General features: G+C 38.8%; 1 protein-coding gene across 1 annotated transcript; it reads right to left on the bottom strand.

Moving 5' to 3' along the window:
• Window positions 1-1,135: 1,135 nt before the first annotated feature.
• LOC125240659 (multidrug resistance protein homolog 49-like) lies at window positions 1,136-19,832 on the bottom strand. The gene is made up of 26 exons (XM_048148661.1): window positions 19,741-19,832; window positions 16,860-16,899; window positions 16,376-16,572; window positions 15,882-16,026; window positions 13,825-13,925; window positions 13,138-13,309; window positions 12,629-12,753; window positions 11,111-11,309; window positions 10,352-10,576; window positions 10,045-10,231; window positions 9,170-9,312; window positions 8,408-8,616; window positions 8,194-8,288; window positions 7,454-7,633; window positions 6,744-6,862; window positions 6,272-6,412; window positions 5,734-5,916; window positions 5,433-5,636; window positions 5,215-5,344; window positions 4,759-4,954; window positions 4,488-4,650; window positions 3,734-3,928; window positions 3,448-3,657; window positions 3,219-3,365; window positions 2,639-2,747; window positions 1,136-1,790 (listed from the first exon to the last, which is right to left on the bottom strand). Exons 1-26 carry the CDS (start codon window positions 19,761-19,763, stop codon window positions 1,696-1,698), a joined length of 3,933 nt encoding a protein of 1,310 aa, XP_048004618.1. The 5' UTR covers window positions 19,764-19,832; the 3' UTR covers window positions 1,136-1,695.
• Between the last annotated feature and the right edge of the window lie 4,003 nt (window positions 19,833-23,835).

The following is a 23,835-nucleotide window of genomic DNA, read 5'->3' on the forward strand; positions in this document are numbered from 1 at the left end:
TTCCCTTTCTAGTACGGGGAAATTAGCTAAAATTACGGCATAATTAATGGAAAATTTTTTTTTAATTGGAATATGTACGTTATAGAGCGAAGTTATTTTTCATCAACCCTCCCCGCTCCTCCCCCCTCTGCGTCACCCCTATACCCTCCCTTAAAGTGCCGAAAATGCGGTTTTTCTCGATTTCTGACAAAACTGTTGAAGATACAGAAAAAGCGCGTAGGAACGAAGTAATCCTTAATAAATTTACTACAAATCATTCATTGACACTTTGGTTCTAGCACTTATAGTTTTCGCGTGATCCATCACGAAAGTTGGTCCTTCCCAAATGCATACGAAATCGTCGACATTTGTTTGATATGACTAAAATATTGTAAACTCATGTCTAAAATAAAATTAAGGGGAAAAAATCACTACCATGGGTGGAATTTCCAATATGTCTTGGAATTCCAGTAACTATTTAAGACGTAATATTTTCACGGTAGAAATCGCTAGGAGTACCATTGATACATATAGTATATCGCTGACTGAGGATGAGCTTTTGGTAGCTGTTGGTAGAGCCCTGGAGTATCAATCCAGATGCCGGGAGTTCAAGTCCCAGCCATGCTAGTGATTTTTCTCCCTGAAATTCATTTTCAGTTTATAATATTTTAGTAATATCAAACAAATTTCGACGATTTCGTTTGCATTTTGAGCGAAAACTTAACATTCATTAAAGAAAATTGCAGGAAAGGGCCAACTTTCGTGATGGATCACGCGAAAACTATAAGTGCTAGAACCAAAGTATCAATGAATGATTTGTAGTAAATTTATTAAGGATTTCTTTGTTCCTACACGCTTTTTCTGTATCTTCAACGGTTTTGTCAGAAATCGAGAAAAACCACATTTTCGGCTATTTAAGGGGGGAAGAGGGGTGACGCAGAGGGGGGAGGGATGGGGAGGGTTGATGAAAAATAACTTCGGCCTATAATGTACATAATATATCCCAGTCAAAAAAAATCTTCCATTAATTATGCCAAGATTTTCGTACATAACTTTACAGGAGCAATGTACTATTCTGTTATCGCAAAATTGTAACAAATAATATTAATTTTACTTTTCCGTTAAAATTTGGAACAACTCTAAAATATCCATTAAGTAGTTTGATTAGACATTTATTATTAAGTATATCACTTGAGATGATAAGGGTAATGCAAACGTATTCTAGACTAAATTCCAAAGTTTTCATTGTTCTGAATGATACGTCGTGATACATCGAGGAGATTAGTAATGTGTGGGTTAACTTCAATTAAACTTGGGTAAATCCATTTTGCTTTAAGGTTGAATATATAAAAAATGTAATATGATCTGAAAGATAATCAACCTCATAGCAGAATGGATTTACTCAAGTTAGAAGTTAAGCGACACAGTTTACTGTTTGCCTAGTGAAACTCCCTACGAAAATAAGGGTTTCCCCAATTCTATCGACGTAGAGTCGGCTCTTAGGTGACCAAAATACGCTCATTAGTATGAAGTACTATGAAGACATTGAAGACGCCTACGCGTCGCCGTCGCTGTACGCATGAGCATGTTCATATAATGAGCGATTTTAGGTCGGTGAAAGCCGATTCCGCGTTGATTGGTTTGGGGGTGACCCTAAGGTTCATCGTCAAGCATATCTTGTTCGGGATATCGCTATGTCGTCGAAGTGAGGCCTCGTCAGTCGAGGGGGACGTGCTGTCCCTTGCACATGCGGTAGTAGTGGCCCTTTAGTGCCACCAGTTCCTCGTGCGTTCCCTTTTCCACGATTTTACCTGAAAAAATAAATACGTCACTACAAGTTTACCAGTGAAAAAATAAATCGCCGCGAGATAGACTACCCGTCCTTATGTCATTAATACAGTTAGAAGAAGACGTGGCATCTATCTCGCGGCGACATACTCCCGCGGCCCCAGTAATACCTATTGCCCTTATTTTTTTTTTGTTTCCCTTCTATCCCTCTTACTTGTATGTAACTAGCGACCCGCCTCAGCTTTGCACGGGGAGTAAAACATTAGAATGGTTAAAGTAAGTTGTCCGTAAAAGGATGGCATAAGTGTACCATCGCGGACTTTTTTATAAACCTTTACTTAAGATGTACAATTCCACCATGCATGGTTTTGTTATATCTCGAACGTTATGTCTTTTAAACTCATATTAGGATATTTTGTTAAGTAATCGTTTAAACCAGCAAGGTACCTGCGCCAAAGATGGCCCAGCTCCTAAGATGGATGAAAAAAACCTACTTATAATCTACTATATATAATCGTACAAATGGATTTAAATTTCGCGCCCAAGTTGGTTAAGTGCCTGATTGAGTGAGATGTGATTGTTGGATTTATTACTTCGTGGTCACAAACTTTTTGGTGTTTCTTTAAAAAAACGAACTGTTTAAGTATTCCTAGTATATAGGAAGTTTCTAATATTCAAGGGCAACCCCTAGTGTAAGAAATGACATTTTATCTGTTGATTATTATATTGATATTATTCACGAAGAGATGAGAAATACTCTAATAAAGTTTGATTTCTAAAATATGTTTTTATTTTTAATTTATTGACATATTGCAAAAAATGGGCCTTAAAAGGCGCAGGTACCTTACTTTTTTGGGCATGTCGTATCTACCTTTGTCAACAACGCAGATGAGATTTGCGTCTTTGATAGTCGAGAGCCGATGAGCAATGGTGATACATGTTCGTCCTTTGGCCGCCTTTTCGAGTGCTTCTGACACAGCCTGAAATAAAATATTTAGTATATAATTACATATACAGTGCCAAGATGAACGATGACTCTTGAAAAAAACTAAAAGTTAAAATATTTAGAAACACGATGTGCAAGTTCCTGCTTGCCACGGGGCTTAGGTTCTGGAATTGTTCGTGAATCCCACTACACCAAGTATTTAACAGAACATCTGGATAGATATAGCGCCACGATTACTGACAAACCTGTGTAAAAGTTGTGATACGATACGCGTCTAGTAGACATTCGACGACCGGTCTGGCCTTGCGCGTAGTGACCCTGCCTGCCTTCGAATCCCGGTAAGGGCATTTATTTGTGTGATGAGCACAGATATTTGTTCGTGAGTCATGGATGTTTTCTATGTATATAAGGAAGTATATCGCCGCCTAACACCCATAGATTACAAGATTTGTTCAGTTTGGGGCTAGGTGTGTAAGATGTCCCCCAATATATATTTATTTATTACCCGTTCGCTATTGGCGTCGAGAGCGGATGTGGCCTCGTCCAGCAGCAGCAGGCGTGGGGTACGGATGAGCGCGCGAGCGATGCACACGCGTTGCTTCTGCCCTCCCGACAGCTGGGCGCCGCTCGACCCCAGATTCGTGTCGTAGCCCTGTCAAAACAATAACACTGTCAACTGCGATTCGTCGTGCAAAACACCCTTAATTATGTTAAGTGGCCTAGCCTTAGCGTACCTTGGGGAGTGAAACGATGAAGCTATGAATATTGGCAGCTTTAGCAGCGGCTACGATTTCCATCGTCGTGACCTTCCTGCTGTTGTCCCCGTAGGCGATGTTCTCGCCAAGCGTGCGGTCGAAGAGCACCGGCTCCTGCTGCACGACACCCAGTTGCTTCCGAAGGCGCGGTATGGTCAACTGGTTCCGGATATCTCGCCCATCTATTTCCTAAACAGATATATAAGCTGGTGAAATTAAGTTGTGTTTTTTTGATTGATGATCTGTGATTACTGATCTTACTTACAATATTGCCAGAGTCAGGATCGTAAAAGCGCTGCAGCATCTGCAGCACGGTGGACTTGCCGCAGCCGGAGGCGCCCACCAGCGCCACCGTCTTGCCGGCCTCCACCTGCAGCTCCAGCCCGCGCAGCACGGGGATGTGCGGCCGCGTCGGGTACCTGAACTCGACATCCTTGAAACTGAATCGTCCGGTGGATACCTTAAAAAAAGAAACAGAAATCAGGATTTATGTAGAAGCAAAAGCAGATGGCGTAATAAGTAACTTTTGTTGCCGAGAGTATCGGGAAACACGACCAACCAACTGAGTACTTAGGCACTAAGTTCTGACCATTTCAACCCCATAGCTTTAGTTTATTTGGACTCCCTTTGTCCAGGCCAGGAAAATGTGATAGCGAAACATTAGAGGAACAAAGATATTTCAATTGTTCTCGTAATTCATTGAACGCGTACACTCAGCCTTGCATCAAATGAGGTAGCTCTAATTGGTGTTAAGTAAATATTGTTGAATTAAATGTGCCCCGATGCGTGGCACAAATGGCTGCGTGGATTAAATTTCTTGGGTACAGTCAACCAACCTGAACCCTAGGCCACTGTAGAACCCTTTCACAGTAAAAGTCGAACTGACTTCTATAGCAAATAGAGCTCGGTGGCAATACGACAGGGTTTTAGAGTGGCCTAGGATTCTAATTGGTTGACTGTACTTATCACCGAATCGTAACTATACCTACATATACATAGAATTCACAACACTAACTGACCCACTCTTTTTTGTCCTTAAGTCCATTTGCTGTTACGATCTTCGGCGCCCTGTTGATGACGGCCAATACTCGAGCTCCACTTGCTTTAGCCGAGTTGAAGCTTGGAGCATACACCAGCGATTGGCCGAGCATATACGCTCCGTACATTAGGGCCTCCGTAACTCTGTAACATGCCAATTTGGAACAACAAGTACGACTCTAAATTAAGAAATTAACATAATAATATCTTGAGTTAGTGATTTACATTCGGGATATCAGCGACACTACTTACAAAAATACATGTTCGTATGGAACATGGTCCGTCGCAACGAGCGTGGCGCCATAAACGGTCGCACTACAGTACGATAGGAATGGCACGTATAATCCCAGTCCAAGCACTAAGCCGCGCCAGCGTGACTTCTTGGCAACAGCAGCACATGAATCCTTTAACTCCTTGTTGAATTTGTCAAAAAACTTGGATTCCACACCTACAACATGGCAAAGTGGATGAGCCGGATCTTGTACAATACTCATACGTGTATGTAACTATGTATAGCGGTTTTTTTTATTATAAAAGAAAAAAAACACATTTTTACACACCGTCTATCGTTGGCAAAACCATTCAGTTCAGGAATATTACAAATATTACTTAGGTATATCGACCTGTGTCGAAAAGAGAGATAATAAATTTCTAGATATGTAGATAGCGAGAATACGACAGTTTTCAATAAGAGTTATATCTCCTTACCTAAACTTTGAACAGTTTTAATACTAATAATGGCTTCAGTAGCTATTGCGGTGGCTGATTCCAGGGCTGCCGTTTCATTTTCTTGAGACTGTTGAGAAACAATCCCCTCTAACCAGATGCTTCCAACCATCTGCATTATACAAAAATGTAATAAGATAAATGTTGTGTGTCGGTAATGTCGATATACTGCAAGCGTACGCGGATCGCTTTGTACTCACAAGAGGTAAGAAAACAGACCCTACAAGGGTCAACTTCCAGTTATAGCAAATGGCCATGATAAAGCCGACTAGCACGGAAGTCAGGCCCTGCAGGATGAGACCAATCCTGAGCCCCGTGGCGCCCTGGACTGCTGCTGCGTCGCCAGTCAAACGAGAGCAGAGCGAGCCTACTGTGTTTGATTCTTTATCGAAATAGCCAATTTCCTGAAAGAACCATAGACACAATATGTAGAAATTCATGTTACAGGTATTTGTTTACACTGTAATATTAATGAATGCTACCTTATGTTTATAAACTCACTTGATTGAGTAAGCTACTGAAGTATTGGTGTCGTAACCTCGTGGTCATTTTCAAGCCAGCGTTTGTGAAGGTGACGCTCTGCAGACACATGGATATTCCAGCAATAGCAGCTACCACGATAAACATGCCCGAATAAAAGTCCGCTCCATATCTTATTTTATCATCATTTTGGTAATTGAAAATCTGTGTAAAATTTAAGTATTTATTACTGAATCTAGAAAGAATTAGATAAATGTTAATTTAAAGGCCCCGTAGGTTCAGGCTTCAAGTTTTTCTCCCACTCTTATTGATCGTGAGTGAGACTAATTTATTTAATAAATATTTGTTGTTACTTTAAAACGAATTGAAGTAACGTTTGATAGAAACATTTTTTATTTATAATAATAATTTGTGGCGTGTGACTTTTAACTCTGTTTTTGATTTTTAGTATACATTACAGTATTTGTATTAGGCGAAAGGAAAAAAAAATAAAGGTATTTCTATTTGATTACTCTGTCTGAACCTACGTCATTTTATAGGCTTACGGTCTGGTCCATACCCCGCTTGAGTATCCAAACAGGAGGGCGAAGGCAGGAAAACAAGCACCTTGCAAAAATGCGGCCAGCGCTCCGGCTAACAGGTGTGGCCATTCTGGAGCATTCAATTTCATAAGCTCCCAGTCGCTCACCGGCTTGACTATCTATAAAATAATTTAAGCAAAAAAAATTATAAAAATTTAGGTAGACGTAATCCCAAAAATACAAACCCCCTTATTCAAAAACGTTCATTAAAGCTATCAAGCCGATAAAGTTCGTTTGTCCCTTTCCGACGTATTGATGTGATAAAAAGGGACAAACGAATGTTGATAAATAAGCTGGTGAATTGTCGTCGGCATGATAGCTTTAGTGAACGTTTATGAATAAAGGGAAAGTGTTTGAAATTTTGGACAAGTCGGATCGATCGAAGTTGTGTCGTGTTTTGATACATTTGGCCACTCGTTCGCTTTTCATGCTAATACAGAATGAACTCACTTCATCGTCATCCTTCTCCTCGTCACTTTCAACGATGTCGGAGTTATAAACAAAATTTTGCAGACCAGTGGATATCACAGAACTTATCGAACCTCGAGGAGTCATCCAATCATGCGTATCTGAAATATATTAGCCACTTTTGTAAGAAAGTCTGGACTAATTAAAAAGGTTAAGACGCAACAGGAGGGGTCAATTTTCCATACACACGCTCTCGACTACTGCTAGAGCTATGGTGTTTTCAACGCAGATTATTATTATTTTATCTGTGTCGTTCAACACGTCTTCAACGCAGATTATTATTATTTCATCAAGAAATTCCAAAGATGGCCTAAATGATTATGCCGCAAAATGGTGTCATATGCAAAATTGATAACAATTAGCCAAAAAACTAATCAGTTCAATACAGATTATTTCATTGTTCTTCTGATTCTCAAATCTCGCTCCCATCGGTAAAATTTTGGAGGAGGAAACCGACGAGAGCGGAACTTACATTTTTACATTTTCGCTCTTGTTGCGTCTTAAAAAATGTCATAAGTATTAGGGTAATTCCGAATGGCAGAAATGCTTGGGTAGGAGAATCTTAATATGATGGAAATAATGGTCATTTTTATGCGACTTTCGGAATTAGGTACCTACCCTAAATGCACCTTATTCAATTTCCTTCAAAAATGTATTGTTTTTTGCTACAATAATTGTAGATGTAGACGTACCTTTTTTCATCGAGTGTCGTCTGTGAGGTCTTCTATTAGACCTTCTCTTTACATCTACACGCGGAGTAAGAGTCGCTACTTCTTCCGTGTCACCATCTCCATCTACTTCCTCTGGTAATGTGTCGATCACATCAGGTTCCCTTACTTCCTTTCCAGTCGTCACTAATTTGTAATAGAAACCTGTAAGAAACATGTATGGTAGTACTTCATTGCTCCAATTTAAATAGGTATTGTAGCGGGGGTGCGCGGGGAGAGAAGGGAAACTCGAATACGAAAGATGAAAGTCTTATATTACTACGTTTCGTTTTTTTACAAAGGTCGACTAAGCTGACGCGTTCCCCAACCAGTTAGTGTGAAAGTGTGAACTGGAGCGGAAGCACGTTTGCTAGACGTTACTTTTCTATAGTGCGTAGTTCCACGAGGGAAGCAGGGGACCATAGAAAAATATTGTCCGTAACTAAGATTCGTAAGTTTCAACCGGCGAGCCTAACCAAATCGGGAAAAATCTTAACACCGCGATGTACGAATTCTATGGGCCGGGGTCAGCGCCATCTAGCGGGTTTTCTGGTAACTAAACCGGTGTCGCCGCTCGGCGCTTTGGGCGATAGCAAGTCGTTGTATTTTGTGGTTGTGCTATGGTTGGGGCGCAGCTGTCGTCGTGTTTGTTGGTTTGTTTGGGTTTTCATTACAGTATTTAATTTAAAATAGACAAGTAAATACTAACGACAAATCATATTTACCTTTGGCCTTCATAAGCTCTTCATGAGTGCCGTGTTCAACAATAGCTCCTTGATCCATGCAAATAATTCGATCAGCATTCACAATAGTTGATAATCTGAGAGTATCATAAAAATACCAACTTTAGAAGAAAATAACTATCAAATATGCACGCACCATACTATATTATAAATAAATGTCATTGGCACACACACACACAAAAAGTAATAAACACACCTATGTGACACAACAATCGTAGTCCTTCCGACGCTAGCGCTGTCCAAGGCTACTTGTACTTGCTTCTCCGAGTGCGGATCCAAAGCAGACGTCGCCTCGTCCAGAAGAAGGACTGCCGGTTCGCGCAGCAGAGACCGTGCGATTGCTATGCGCTGCTTTTGCCCACCCGAGAGCAACGCGCCTCGTTCTCCAATCACAGTGTCGTAACCCTTTTGTAAAAGAAGTCAATACATACTAATATTATAGATGGGAAAGTGTGTGTCTGTTTGTTTGTCCATCTTTCACGGCACAACGGAGCGACGAATTGACGTGATTTTTTTAGGTGGAGATAGTTGAAGGGATGGAGAGTGACATAGGCTACTTTTTGTCTCTTTCTAACGCGAGCGAAGCCGCGGGCAAAAGCTAGTACATAACTTTTTTAACTGGTGATGTTAAGTATGTACGTTCGCGTGAAATCTTGCGACTCAATTTTGAAGCAGATATCGTTAACCGATTGAGCTGACATTTTGCACACACATGTAAATCACGTGGCAATGCAATATTATGATAGAGAGAGCTGATGATAGAGCAGAAAGGTGGCCATAGGAACTCATGTAATGAAATGTCGTATCGTATTCCCATCGAGTAAGGGGTTTTTAGAGACGTCTCGGAGAGCAGTAGATGATTGTAGGAAGAAAAGTACAGTCGGCGATAAAAGCTTGTGCAAAAAATGATTTTTTCGAAAACAACTTGTAGACACAACTTATTTATGTAGGCACTCACCTCATGCAGGTTAACGATGAAGTCGTGTGCATATGCCATTGTGGCAGCTTTAATAACTTCCTCCCTCGTTGCTTCTGGGTAGCCTATCGCAATATTGTCGTGTATAGTTCCGCGGAATAATACAGGTTCTTGACCTACAACACCTGCAAAGGTAAAAAATTGCGAATATTTTATCACGTCGTCTCCATAGTGCTTAAATGTTTGGAAAGTTTTCTTTAATCTGTAGGTCACATTGTAGAGGGAAAAAAAAAACATTTCCATACAAATTATATCAATGAGAATAAGTAGTTGTTCTCGATTTGTGTTTGTCGAAAAAAGTGTTTTTTCGGCCCTAATGGCAACGTGCATGACGGACTGATGATGATGAGTTCTATTGCGCAGTGTGAGGCAAACTGTATGGGCCGCGACGTCGCGGCTGCCGGATGAACGAAAGAAGCGCGGAATGTGCCGGACCTGGTATAGTATGAATTTTCTGAAATGAACTTTTCGCTTTAGCCGTAATCTGTTAAACAAAGGCTTTTGTGTCTATTGTTTACGGCGGCTAGCTCCCGTTTGAACGGCACGTGCTATAGTCTCAGTGTAGTTAAAAAGCAACTATCATGATAGTAATAAGGTTCAAATCCATAAAAAGCCCTTTCGGAGATAACACGTTTTGTCATCTTCAAATACCTGCATACTGCAAACTGTTTAATAAATTTGAACCTTATTGCTATCATGATAGTTGCTTTTTAACTACACTGAGACTTTAGCACGTGCTGTGGAAACGCCGCAGTGAATAATAGAAACAAAGGCCTTTGTTTAACAGATTACGGCAAAAGCGAAACGTTCACCTCAGAAAATTCATACTATAATGAGAATTTTGTTAGAGAACGTACCTAAACACGACCGGAGCCAGCCGATGTTGAGCGTTCTGACGTCTCTGCCGTCCAGCTTGACCGAGCCGGAGTGCACGTCGTACAGCCTCTGCAGCAGCTGCAGGATCGTGGACTTGCCGCAACCGGAGGACCCCACCAGCGCCACGCACTCTCCGCGTTTGATGTGCAGAGTAAAGTCCTTCAAAATCTGATCAAAAAAGTTTTCGATCGTTGTAAACGAATTCACTATATAAAAAGCAAATATTGACATATTTAAGTAAGTATTAGATAATTATAGAATCTATAAGTGTATAATATAGATACATACCGTGACGTCAGGACGAGAGGGGTAGTTAAAACACACATCTTCAAAAGAGATGTCACCAATAACTCTTCTTGGTTGGGCGCCTTCTTTGCTCATGCTATTAATTTTCGGTTTTCTTTCTATCAGTTCGAACACGCTGGCTGCTGCGGCCCTCGCTGCCGAGAACGATTCTCCATGAGGAACGCAGAACGTTATAGACTGCGTGGCCATGTAAATACTGAAAAGGATCTAAAGAAAAACAGATGCTTTTTAATATTTTAAAGCAAGGATATTAGCTTCCGACTTAGGGCCAGTTGCATCAACCACATTTGACACATCATCGCCACGCCGCAGATGTCTATGGAACTTCAAATACAATAAAAAAATAACGAACGCTTTAACGATGACAGACGGTTTGATGCAACCGGCCCTTAGTGTTAGGCCTGGCCCTACGGCGCCAAACGCCGCAGAAATGCAGTCTGGCTCTGTCGCGCCAATATGCAAGAGCGATAGAGATACTAGTAGATTTGTAGAACTCGGCGTTTGGCGTCGCAGAAATTCCATTCGGCTACGGGGCCTGAGTGGACGCCCGGAACGGAGCGTTCTTCGGGGCGGGCGAGCGTGCGTACATATATGCAGCGTCGACTCAGGACAAGTGTCCTGAGTCGACGCTGCCAAACGCTGCCAAACGCTGTCAAACAATTGAAGCTCAAATAAGTATTTGAGCTTCAATTGTTTGACATGCACGCTTCACGCCAATATGAGCGTGGACCTGACACGTACACTGAAAATTTCGCCGACTGCGTAATCGCGCTTGTCAGGATCAGCGATGTGGAGATCGCGGAGCACCAAGCGAGTGCCGTAGCTGAGGCCGATGGCGTTGAGCGAGTAGGTGAGCACCCAGTTGAAGCCGGTGCCCAGCCCCGTGTACAGCCCGCGCTTGCGCCCGTACCGCTCTGCCGGCTCCAGCAACTTTCTGTACCTGTAAGTTTTATTCTAAAATTCTGTCACTTAACTTCAAACCTGGGTAAATCCATTCTGCTTTAAGGTTGAATATATAAAAAATATAATATGATCTGAAAGATAATCAACCTTGTAGCAGAATGGATTTACCTAGTTTTGAAGTTCTCGACACAATTATAAGTAGTAGTCGGCAACCTCATAAGATTTCATGAAATTACTTTATCTATTTATAGAGGTACTTATAGGAATTAAATTTTTGTATATTTCTAATGCTGCTGAGCAATTTATTGTAGACCTAGATTGTTCTTTTTCAAATAGGTAATTTCAAAATTACCTATGGGGGATGAGATTGTTATATCGATGTTCGCTTTTAGAGAATTTAAATAATTGAATATTCTTTACTCTATTCAATTACGGAAATGACTTTTCTTTAAGGTACAGCGGGGCAAATCTTGACTGGGGGGCAAATGTAACTGGTCCATTTTTTATATATTTTACAATGTTTGCATTATTAAATAAGCGCATGTTACATTATGGTAGGCGTGTTCAGTGGATTCATGTAGAACTCAACATCTTAGTGTAATAATGGAAAAAATGGATTAGTTACAATTGACCCTCAGTCGAGATTTGCCCCACTGTACCATAATTTTTGTAGATTAAGTAACTCTTTGAAAAGAAATGCAATAATAGAACATAGTCATTCACTAAGCTTTCAAATAGAATATTGTTTCACCTGACATATAGCTACAGTTCATTTTTTAGGGTTCCGTAGTCAACTAGGAACCCTTATAGTTTCGCCATGTCTGTCTGTCCGTCCGTCCGTCCGTCCGTCCGTCCGTCCGTCCGTCCGCGGATAATCTCAGTAACCGTAAGCACTAGAAAGTTGAAATTTGGTACCAATATGTATATCAATCACGCCGACAAAGTGCAAAAGTAAAAAATGGAAAAAAATGTTTTATTAGGGTACCCCCCCTACATGTAAAGTGGAGGCAGATATTTTTTTTTCATTCCAACCCCAACGTGTGATATATTGTTGGATAGGTATTTAAAAATGAATAAGGGTTTACTAAGATCGTTTTTTGATATTATAATTGTTTTCGGAAATAATCGCTCCTAAAGGAAAAAAAAGTGCGCCCCCCCCTCTAACTTTTGAACCACATGTTTAAAAAATATGAAAAAAATCACAAAAGTAAAACTTTATAAAGAATTTCTAGGAAAATTGTTTTAAACTTGATAGGTTCAGTAGTTTTTGAGAAAAATACGGAAAACTACGGAACCCTACACTGAGCGTGGCCCGACACGCTCTTGGCCGGTTTTATACTTACTACGGGAACCTACCTTTCGACTTCCCTATGTTCACCGCCGAAAGCTACAATAGTTCGTACAGATTTCAATACTTCTTCAGCTTGCTTTCCGGCCTGGCTGTATGAGTTCATTTCTCGGACTGAAGACCTGGTTTGGTACTGTAAAGACAGTTATTATGAAAAATTTCAAGAAAAATGGAAAAAGTTTATCTAGTTCACATTTTAAAAGACAGTATAAGCCCAAGCAACATCTTACCTTAAAATAAAACTCTTCTTTCTATTTTTATTTTTGTGATATATACAATAAATATTAATGTAAGGTGTATTAGGGTAATTCAGAAAGTCGTCTAATTTCGAAACTCGCATAAATATCACCATTATTTCCATCATATCAAGATTCCCCTTTCGAAATGACCCGTACATTTCTGTCATTCGCAATTACCCTAATGCATCTTATCTACATTGTACTACGTACTTACGTATTGTATTATGTATTACAAGTTAACTACCTGTAAAATAACAGATGATGCTGTCAGCACTTACGTTAGATAAAGTGACGGCCGCCGCAATAGAAAAGGGCAGTACTGACAGACATGCGAGTGCTAATTCCCAACCAAGTGGGATCGCATCACAGATACAAATAATAGCCGTGCCGACGAGATTAGACACGACAGCAACTTTTTCTCCCATTCCATCTTTTAATTTCATCATGTTCCTGAAATAGGATAACGCTGGGTATAATATTACTCATTGTATTACCAAAATAAAGTTCTGATTGACAAATTAGACTGTGGACCATACCGACCAAGGCCTGGCGACTATATTATGACCTGCAGGTAGTGATGTGCAAGTTGCGGAAACATTCCAAAAAAATCTTTCCTGATCAAAAAATTTCATGAAAAATTCGCGAAACTTTCACGAAAAATAAAAGGAATTTCAATTTATGAAATGGAATATTTCCATCCATAAAATTGTCCAGACAAAGATGGAAAGTGTCCGAAGTTTTCCTATGTGACAATTTCAGAATTTTGGAAACTTTCCGTCGGCACAACAGTAAGTAGGTACATGCAAGAATGGCAACTTAAGAAGGTGACGAAATAGGATGGTGAACGTAGGTCGGTTCTGCCCTACAAGACAACTAGATATTCGTAAGATTGTGTAAATAATATTTACTGTTATGTTTAGAAAATACGCACTTTTTATAATTTTGCAACTTAGGTAATTACTTACTCTGACATTTTGGTAGCCAAGTTAAATTCCGTATCGGTATCGAACCAAGTCATATCCTGTCTTAGAACAGCCTCTAAGAAAAGTTTCCGAATTCGCGTGATCTGAAAGTAAATTTAATAAAAATGAATAAGGTTAGCTGTAATAACTGTACTGTAAAACTTCTCACTTAATCTACAAGAGTGGCAAAGTAATTTGATGCCCCTTTTTTGTTATTTACCTACTAATGCTGTTCACCCTTGATTTTAATTATTAATATTTAAAAATATTAATTATTTGGTTGGTAAAATTGTGTTTCACTATCTAAATAGCAGTTAGTTTGACTTCGTCGACTGTGATATGAAACCACAGTTAGTTTGATCCTTACGCTCGTAATTTAAGTCATGAATCATCATTTTGTCAGGGTTTGGTAGATTTGAAACTTTTGTTTTGTCTCTATTTCAGTGAAACTCGTAGATACACATTCCAAACCAAAGCAAGGCCACCAATTAAATCAATTGCAATGTAAGCGTTTCAATAAAACACGTGATGCAACTGTTGGTACGCTGTGCTCTAAACACTTAACACTCGTTGGTTTATTGGGACCGAGTTGAGAGCAATTTAAATTTTAATGTATTAACAGATATTACTTATAAAGTTTATGACTAGTGCTATAAAATCGACGGTAAAAAAAGTGTTATGGATAAACCTAGTACTACTACTCAAACGTCGCCTACGTAACGTTAGTGAACGAAGATTATGCTATAATACTTAATCCTGAAAATATTTAACAAGTGATATTGCGTTTGGTACTCGTGACTTTGAGAACAATAATTTAGCAGTATATTCTTGAGCTTTATGAATTCCATTGGGGAAGCTGCCATAGTTGGCTCTGACTCTACGATAATCAAAAACAACATTTTTTGGCTGAGGGAAAATAGTCCCTACTAGGGGTCTCAGCCCATTTATGCATGGCGCGAAAACTGGAATGCGAATTCGAATTTCAATATTGCAGCAATCGAACTGCGATAAATGTACTTACCTAATGTAACCTCAACAGTTCGAAATGTATACTACCTATCAATCACAAGCGAGTGCACTGATTATTAATTTATTATTCTGAGAACCTCTAGAATACTACTTTACCCATATTTAGCGATGTGCAAGTTGCGGAAACATTCCAAAAAAATCTTAAATTTCTTGAAAATTTCACGTAACATTCACGAAAAATAAGACGAATATAAATTTATGAAATGGAAAGTTTCCATCCATACAAAGTATGGAAAGTTTCCAAAGTTTTCCTATGTGAAAATTTCAGAATTTTGGAAACTTTCCGTCGGCAGATCAGAACCTATATGGTGTACCCTTGTTTCGCCGACAAACTTTTCATCGAATATCATTTAATCGACGACAAATCATCGAAAGTTTGGTTCGAGTAAACTTGTTTCGAGTAGTTTTGTTTCAACTACTATATTTTTGAAATTTTAGTTATTATTTAAATACTATTAAACTAATATTTCTTCATCGCTGATTCGTTTCAAAGTATTTCAAAAAAACAAACGGCTTACCGAGTAGGTTTAAGGTTAGGTTAGAACTGCGACCCTTCACAACAACGAACCTTTTTAAAGTAGGTTTAGGTTAGGTTAGAACTGTGGCCAAAAAAACAGTTTACAAATTGTAAAAATTTTAGAAAAAATCATAATTGAAATAATATTATGCGTAATGAATTATATTCTATTTAATGTAAAATAAATTGAAATGAAAAAACACGAAACGAAATACCACGATATAAAGTATACTCGGAATAACTTATATACGAAATAAAAGTCTACGGTTTGATTTTACTTGTATCGATTGTTCTACGATATGAACTGTCGATGTAATGAAATTATTTGAAACGTCTTTGAAATAAGTAATATTTGAACAAGTGTCTGTCAGCGATTCAAGGGTAAACCGTACCCATATTCCACAATCGACTACGACACACTGGAGGAAAGGGAGTGGTGAAATTCTTAACCCGTCACCACAATTTTATGTTGGTGCCATATAGTTATAGATAATATTCGTCGTATTATTGATACCTGTCTCAGGGCGCTCCAGTTGATGAGCGCTACCGAAGACATGACGAGCGCTAGCGATATCACCACACTCACGAACGTCCCTATTGCCATCGCCTTGGCATCTTCGACTAGGGCCACCATTTGTTCTTCGTGAGATCCTTTTTCACTGACAAAACAATAAATAAAAGATGTTAATAGGGAACAATTGTATACCTACAAGCGAAAATAATATATGAATCTAATTTTTATTTATTCAATACTAAGTACTTCTACTAATTATTCCTACCTACCAATTACAGGGTGATGAACTAAGATGCCAATTACTTATATTGTGGGGGATGAAAGAGCACGGTATCGGTATCGTACTGAACGACTGAGATCTTGGCTACGAACAGTACGTATCTGCGATAATAATATGTGATATATTGTATGTATAATTCTAGCTGCAGCTGCAGGCTGCAGCAGCAGAGGTATGTTATCCGTACAAACAATTAAAAAAGTACAAATTGCTTTACAATCTCCGGCCTCCTCCGAAGGCGATCATGATTGGCATGTAGCTGGTTTTATGATCGGGGTAGATGGTGCGCTCGATGAAGGCCGTGCTGAGCTCGCCAACTTGCACCAGGATGAAGCTAACGCCGCCGCCGCTCAGCAACCCCAGGAACACTCCCAATATTGTCGCCGCTCGTTCGGTCCATGTTGCGTAGCGATACTACAAGACAACATACTTTCATACATTTTTGTTTGGAATATACCGGTTGGGCGGGATAAAGTAGCTTTTCTTAAAGCTACAAGATACAAATTACAAGTGGTAGTCGTTGTCTAATATTACAACATGAAAAGAGACTTCCACTTGTAACCTATCATTAATTAAAAATGGAAACTTGGGCGTTCTAACGTGATTCATCCCTTTTTCGGGTCCACCGACCCACCGGGTTTGAATAAAGCTGAGCAATATTCTGTTCAATAATAGAATAAACAATTAAAATTATAACTTACTATTTGCAGATAAGAAACTTTAGGTGGCTTTTCTTTTTCTCTGAAAAATAAAATAAAATAATGGATACCAAGGATAATTTATATACTTACTTAGGATTTACAGTCTCCAATGTCTCCGTAAGTACTAAGAATCGTAGGTACCTCATTTTTTAGCGCTACCTATTAAATACTATCATAACTACACTGATGATGCCTACATATTTTTTTTAAATGTGTATTGACGTGTTAGGTTTCATGATATTAAAATCAAGAAGCATGTCATTTGTTCTTAAAAAAAATGAAAACACGCAAAAATATTTCGGGAAAATATGATTTTGGCCACTTCCAGGCTGCAAAACAGCGCCATCTAATAGTTTTAAGCCTAAAAGAACCATACATTTCAGGGGTACGCTTTTTGTATGGGCTTTGTCTGTCCCATACTCCCGTATTATATGGTCCTTGATGGGTACTAAATTAAATACAAGGGTAGGGCAGAGCTTTCTCTAGTCAGTGCAAAGTTTAAGTCCCGTTATGTATAAAACCCAACTTACGTAGGTATCAGCAGCTAATCCATACAAGCCGATTCCCACCGGCTTGCCTAAAATTTATTAGGTACTAGTAAAGTACCTAACCTACCATTAGGTTTCTTTTTGCTCAGTGTTGCCTAGCAGAAATTTTCACCAGCCGCCACTGGTAGGTATCTCCCACTTCCCAGACCCAGACTAAAACAAAAGCTGGGCGAATAGCGTACCTAACTTTGTCAAGTGTGTCAAATAAACTCGCGTTAAGGCTTATTTAGGCGTCACGAGAATTCACATTCGATTTTAGATAGGTACATTAGACATTACGAGCTGTTGCAGTTACACCCCATGCAAATGACTGATCAAATGCCGAATATGAATTGAAATTCGCATGCGAGATCTCGTACCGTCTAGATCAGGCCTTATTTTCGAGCGTGACTGTCTAAGGTACAGCGGGGCAAATCTTGACTGGGGGCAATTGTAACTGATCCATTTTTTTCATTATTACACTGTCATGTTGAGTTCTACATGTATGTCCACTGAACACGCCTGACCATAATTATATAACCGGTTGATACTCTATTTAATAAAACATGGAAAAAATGGGTCAGTTACATTTGTCCCCCAGTCGGGATTTGCCCCGCTGTACCTTATACTTAAATAGGGCCAATGGAGTCTTGCCGATACCAAATGAAAGCTAATCTAACATTATAACTAAATAATAAAAATAACTAAATAGGAATTTCTCAAAGCTGCAGATGTATGCAGTTAGGGGGCAAAGCAGCTTTTAATCCGTCGTGCTAATATTGATACATGTTGAAGTGAAAGATAAACCATCGATGGGTTTAAAGCGTAAAATGTTTAGTGTTTCAAGGATGTGTTGCAAGGCACGTGCAAGGGTTATATTATAAACAACTTTGATGTCACGCGAAAAATGCTATCTGTAATACCTAATTAGGTACAAACAAATTGCAATATCACGCTATATTGAATATTTGTCATAAAAACATTGAGTTTGAAGTTGACTACGAAAAATAAGTAATTCACTCAAATTTTAAATCTCATACCTTTGCTGTCTACAATTAGTAGGTAGGTATTTCAAGAATAAAAGCACCTGCATATATAGGTGGTCGCAAATTAGTATATTGTTTAACCATTTTTCTGAGATTATGCCTTTGCACCGAGTTAATCGATCTTTGATTTATATTAAGTACCTATAAATATAATAAGTACACGTGGATTAAAAAATATGATAATATCTGTAAACACATTCAGAATTTCCAATATCATGTATGTAACTAAATAAATACAGCCCTTAATGGTTATGAGCAAAGGGCTTGCCAGGATAAGCTAAGTGATTCTGCCCCCGACGAATTTGGGCTTTTAATTTTTATGGTTGGTGTGGCTCTACACCAGTAATTAATGTGCAAAATTTGAGCACCCTAAACTTTATATTTTTTGTAAAAAAAAAAACGAAAAATCATTTTCCTTTGATAACTTTTTTTCTAGTTAACCGATTTTAGTATAATTTACATATACACATTGAGTCAAGATAATTATATGACGTAATAATATTCTCATTATGTATAACATTAGGTATACGAAATATGTGAAACCTCTTTAGAGAAACGTGCAGACTGTATACCTACATAATACTGGCCACTTACATTTCGTTACGTTAAAGTTTAGGGTGCTCAAATTTGCACATTAATTACTGGCTCCACACCAACCATAAAAATTAAAAGCCCAAATTCGTCGGGGGCAGAATCACTTAGCTTATCCTGGCACGCCCTTTGACGATTAATTTATAAGTGCGGAATAAATTCAACTTGCAATGTGTAGCATAATTATATAAGTACAGTGTCTTACCATACCGCCATGAGGGCATTTATTAAAGCCGATACTAATATAAATAATATAATCCATTAGAATCATTAGCAGTCGTTTTCGTGCATCAGCAAATCGTAGTCACTTAAATTAACTGCAAAATATTTTTTCTAAAATCCGCACGTTCAATGTACTGCGTGCACTTCGTAAATGTTTTTACTCACATAGCTATTACTTAAGCTGTCTTGTCCTTACTTGACAATACATTGTACATTGCTGGCAATTTTTTTTTGTTACAAAGTTTATTTAGTTATATTTATTTATTTATTAAGTAAGTTAAGTAAGGACATGGTTAAGGTAAATAACCATATGTTTTGTTTAATTACGCTGCTTTAATAAAAGTCCGGTTGCTGGTAACACACTGTAGGTAATGTATACATATTAATAAATATACAATTTCTGAACAGTAAAGCACTAACAAACGTGAAAATAAAAATAAAGTAGTAAGGAAGCGTAGCAAAGAAAATCGCGTGGCTGCTAAAATAGTGACTTACTTTTTATCTTTTTTAAGTCCCATATCGGAGATACGTCACACTAAATATGTAAATTTTTTACACACGGACGCGGGACACGGACTGCGCACGCGCCTCTCTCGGCAAATGGCACAATATTAAGAATCACAGATCTATTATACGCTGAATGAGAACAATGAATAACTGCTTAATTTACGAGTCTAACTTCGGGCAAATAAAGCACTCAGTGTACCTAATCGAGAACATATAATATCAATATGATCTTTCCAATACCTATCATAAATGTTTACGTTTCGTTACCTATACTTACTTATAAGCAGTAATCGGATTAGGGTGTGCCATTTCGGGTGTGACATTGATCAGAGCGCGGATACGACTTGGGATTACGGGACTCATATTTTTTCACAGTAAATATTATTGACCTAAATTTAGATGAGTTCACCTCATTCTGACTTCTGATATATATTGTATAGATCCCCGACATCCTATAAACAGATGTTGCCAACCAGTTTTGTGGTCCCCCCATCCCGGCAATTAAAGACATACAGCGCTGGTAGCCTAGCGGTAAGTGCGCGCGACTTTCGTTCTGGAGGTCGCGGGTTCGAACCCCGGCTCGCACCAATGAGTTTTTCACTTATGTGCGAAATGACATTTGATATTTGCCAGTCGCTTTTCGGTGAAGGAAAACATCGTGAGGAAACCGGACTAATTCCAATAAGGTCTAGTTACCCTTCAGGTTGGAAGGTCAGATGGCAGTCGCTTTCGTAAAACTAGTGCCTACGCCAAATCTTGGGATTAGTTATCAAAGCGGACCCCAGGCTCCCATGAGCCGTGGCAAAAATGCCGGGATAACGCAAGGATAATGATACAGAGAAAAAATTAAATTTCATCAAACCATGCCGTGTGGGGTATCAAATGAAAGGGCTTATTGAGTAGATCACGAATATATAGCACACATTTTAACACTTTCTTTAAGAATTGTTTAGAAAGTTTGCGAAAAAGCTCCATTTTCGAGTTAATTTTAAACCACTATTACTTAATTGAAAAGTAATGAATATAATTTAATTATTTTAATCTTATACTTTTAAACGAGCAATTCTTGTATATTTATTTATTTATATATTTATTTACACTGACGATCTCGGAAACCGCTCTAACGATTTCGCTGAAATTTGTTATGTGGGGGTTTTTGGGGGTGAAAAATCGGTCTAACTTATCCTTAGGTCCCGGAAAACGCGAATTTTCGAGTTTTCATGCGTTTTTCTTCGCGCGCCATCTCGTGTGCAGTAGTTGTACTGTTAAGACAGAATTCTTTCGGTCGATGTAAGTACTATTTATTGCAAACACTAGATGGCGACACAGGTCAAGGCTAAAACGAATAGAAAAATACACTATTTGAGTTTTTGTGGCGAAATGCGCGCCATCTCGTGTGGAGTAGTTGTGTTGTTAAGGCTGAGAATTTTTTCGCTCGATGTAGGTATTATTGATTTTTGAACTAGATGGCGACACATGTCAAGGATACGAAATTAACAGAACCGAGCGAAGCTCGGTCGCCCAGATATTTTTAAATAACTGGCTAAATAAATTCTAAATAACATTGTTTACGAAACAATAGTTTAGTGAGCTAAAGAGATCCCGCGAAATGGCACCCCCGAATCCGATCACTGCTTATAAGTTACATTTTTTCTGACACATTATTCTTTCCAAAAATCCCATGGGTATCGAATATGCAAAGGTAAATGCCTACTTAGATACTATTCCCGTTTTGAGCCGATTCATAACTTCCAAGAGCATAAATCTTGTATACTCAGGTAAGTACCTACAACATAGCTATTCTTGATACGGGTATGCATGGCAATGATCGTTTTAATCATCTTTCTTTTTGTAAAACCAAAAACTGCTGTAAGCAATTAAATATTCGCAAATGTAATTGACCACTGTAATAACTAATTATAATAAATAATCATGGCCAAATTACCTTTGTATGAAATCAACATTTTCTCGAGCTTCTGACTGCTATGTTTTGACGTTCACCTAATGTTATAAATATTAATTTTCATCGAACCAACTGGTAAAGACAAATGCGCGAAAATGCGTTGTTGGCCCAGCGGTAAGAGCGTGCGACTTTCAACCCCGCCCCAATGAGTTTTACAGAACTTAGGTGAGAAATGTCTTTTCATATTTCAGTGGGTCCTGTCCCACCTCGGACTTGTGCCCTTTTTAGGGTTCCGTAGTGTTTAAAAAATATGAAAAAAATCACCAAAGTAGAACTTTGTAAAGACTTTCTAGGAAAATTGTTTTGAACTTGATAGGTTCAGTAGTTTTTGAGAAAAATACGAAAAACTACGGAACCCTACACTGAGCGTGGCCCGACACGCTCTTGGCCGGTTTTTTTACCGAGTCATTTTGAGTTATACCCTTATTCACAGGACCCACTGATTTGCCAGTTGCTTTTCGGTGAAGGAAAACATCGTGAGGAAACCGGACTAATCCTAATAAGGCCTATAGTTAGCCTTCGGGTTGGAAGGTCAGATGGCAGTCGCTTAAGTAAAAACACCACAAGGTGTCCACACCAAATCTTGGGATTAGTTGTCAAAGCGGACCCCAGGCCCCATAGCCGAATGGCATTTCTGCGACGCGAAACGCCACCGAAATGCCGCAGTCTGTCGTCTGTGTAGTCTGGCTCTGTCGCGCCAATACGCAAGAGCGATAGAGATACCTATTATCGTGTGCGTTTTGTGAGCGTTTGTGCATTCGGCTAAGGGCTACGCACAGTGGCCCCCGTGAGCCGTGGCAAATGCCGTGATAACGCAAGGATGACTGATGACTTACTTATAGAATAAATTGACCAAATTGACGAAATTTTCTATACTTAATTTTAGAAAAATGCCAAACTTTTCCGCTGCCCATGAGACCCGATGTCCTTGGTTCGAAACCGATGGATGCTCTAGAAAGCGAACTTTTACCGAACCTTTATTTGATAAAGAACTTCATCTTTACAGATAGGGATCTACGGAGAGTGGTTTCACTCGCTTTTTATTGTACAATTACGGCATATGACTTACACCAGTCGTCATACTTAGATATCATAGAGTCTGTTCGGAAAGTAAAGAGTCGTGGAATGTATTGGACCCCATACGTTTCACGACTCTTATGTTTCCGAACAGACTATCAATTGTGTCGCTTAACTTCAAACCTGGGTAAATCCATTCTGCTTTAAGGTTAAATATATAAAAAATATAATATGATCTGAAAGATAATCAACCTTATAGCAGAATGGATTTACCCAGTTTTGAAGTTAAGCGACACAATTACTAACTGCAATTAATAAGTTCCAATGTCTGTTTTAAAAAAACTTCAAGCTACGCTTTTAGCAGAACTAGTTGACTGTTTACGCATACAACGTCCTCATTTATTAATAATAACATGCCGAATACGTACGTAAACGGAGTAATCACATGTGAATCACATAAATTGATTAAGACAATTATTTGACGGCATGTCCTCGCAACAGTTTTAAATCATGGTAATGGAAACGTGCAAGTAGTATATAGTTATTTATTACAGGTTTATTTGCGAACATATGCAAGATATTAATTTTATTTCTGTTTTAATCTTTTCTCTCTGCATCTCAACCTTCTCTCTCTTTCGAATTCCTTCATCCTAATTACATAATCTCGTTGTTCACAATTGAGGTAATTGTGTTTCTCATGATGACATTTGAACACTAGGGGGAAATTTTTATGTCGGCACACTTGGTAGTCCAGCAGGTGATCCGCGCAGTAGTCCCGGTACTTGGGAGGAATACGAGCCGATATCAAATCTGCCTCTTTCACCTCTCTGTCCATCTTTCGGGGTTTTCTTGTGTATGCGAACCCAACCTTGTGATTAAACGTTGGCGGGTTATTTGGTTGGAGGCCTAGATGCATACTAGTTAGAGAACCCAATACCTGCCCCATAGTTTAGATTTTTACTATAATTATTTTAATGTGATTTAAGTTTTTGGTAAATTCGTGAATAAAATACACCCTGACGTTTAGGTTCTGTCAAAAAACGATCAGCTCTCAGATTCAAATTGAAAGAGGCCATATACCTATGTATCCATACTTACTTACT

Source organism: Leguminivora glycinivorella, chromosome Z, assembly GCF_023078275.1.
Source record: "Leguminivora glycinivorella isolate SPB_JAAS2020 chromosome Z, LegGlyc_1.1, whole genome shotgun sequence".
NCBI lineage: Eukaryota > Metazoa > Arthropoda > Insecta > Lepidoptera > Tortricidae > Leguminivora > Leguminivora glycinivorella.

Excerpts from the sequence above, each read along its gene's own strand:
- LOC125240659 (XM_048148661.1), bottom strand. The coding sequence starts at position 19,763 with ATGGGACTTAAAAAAGATAAAAA. Across the intron at positions 8,289-8,407 it reads ACGATTGTTGTGTCACATAG|ATTATCAACTATTGTGAATG; the intron begins GTGTGTTTATTA and ends TGATACTCTCAG. Across the intron at positions 6,413-6,743 it reads AGGAGAAGGATGACGATGAA|ATAGTCAAGCCGGTGAGCGA; the intron begins GTGAGTTCATTC and ends ATTATTTTATAG.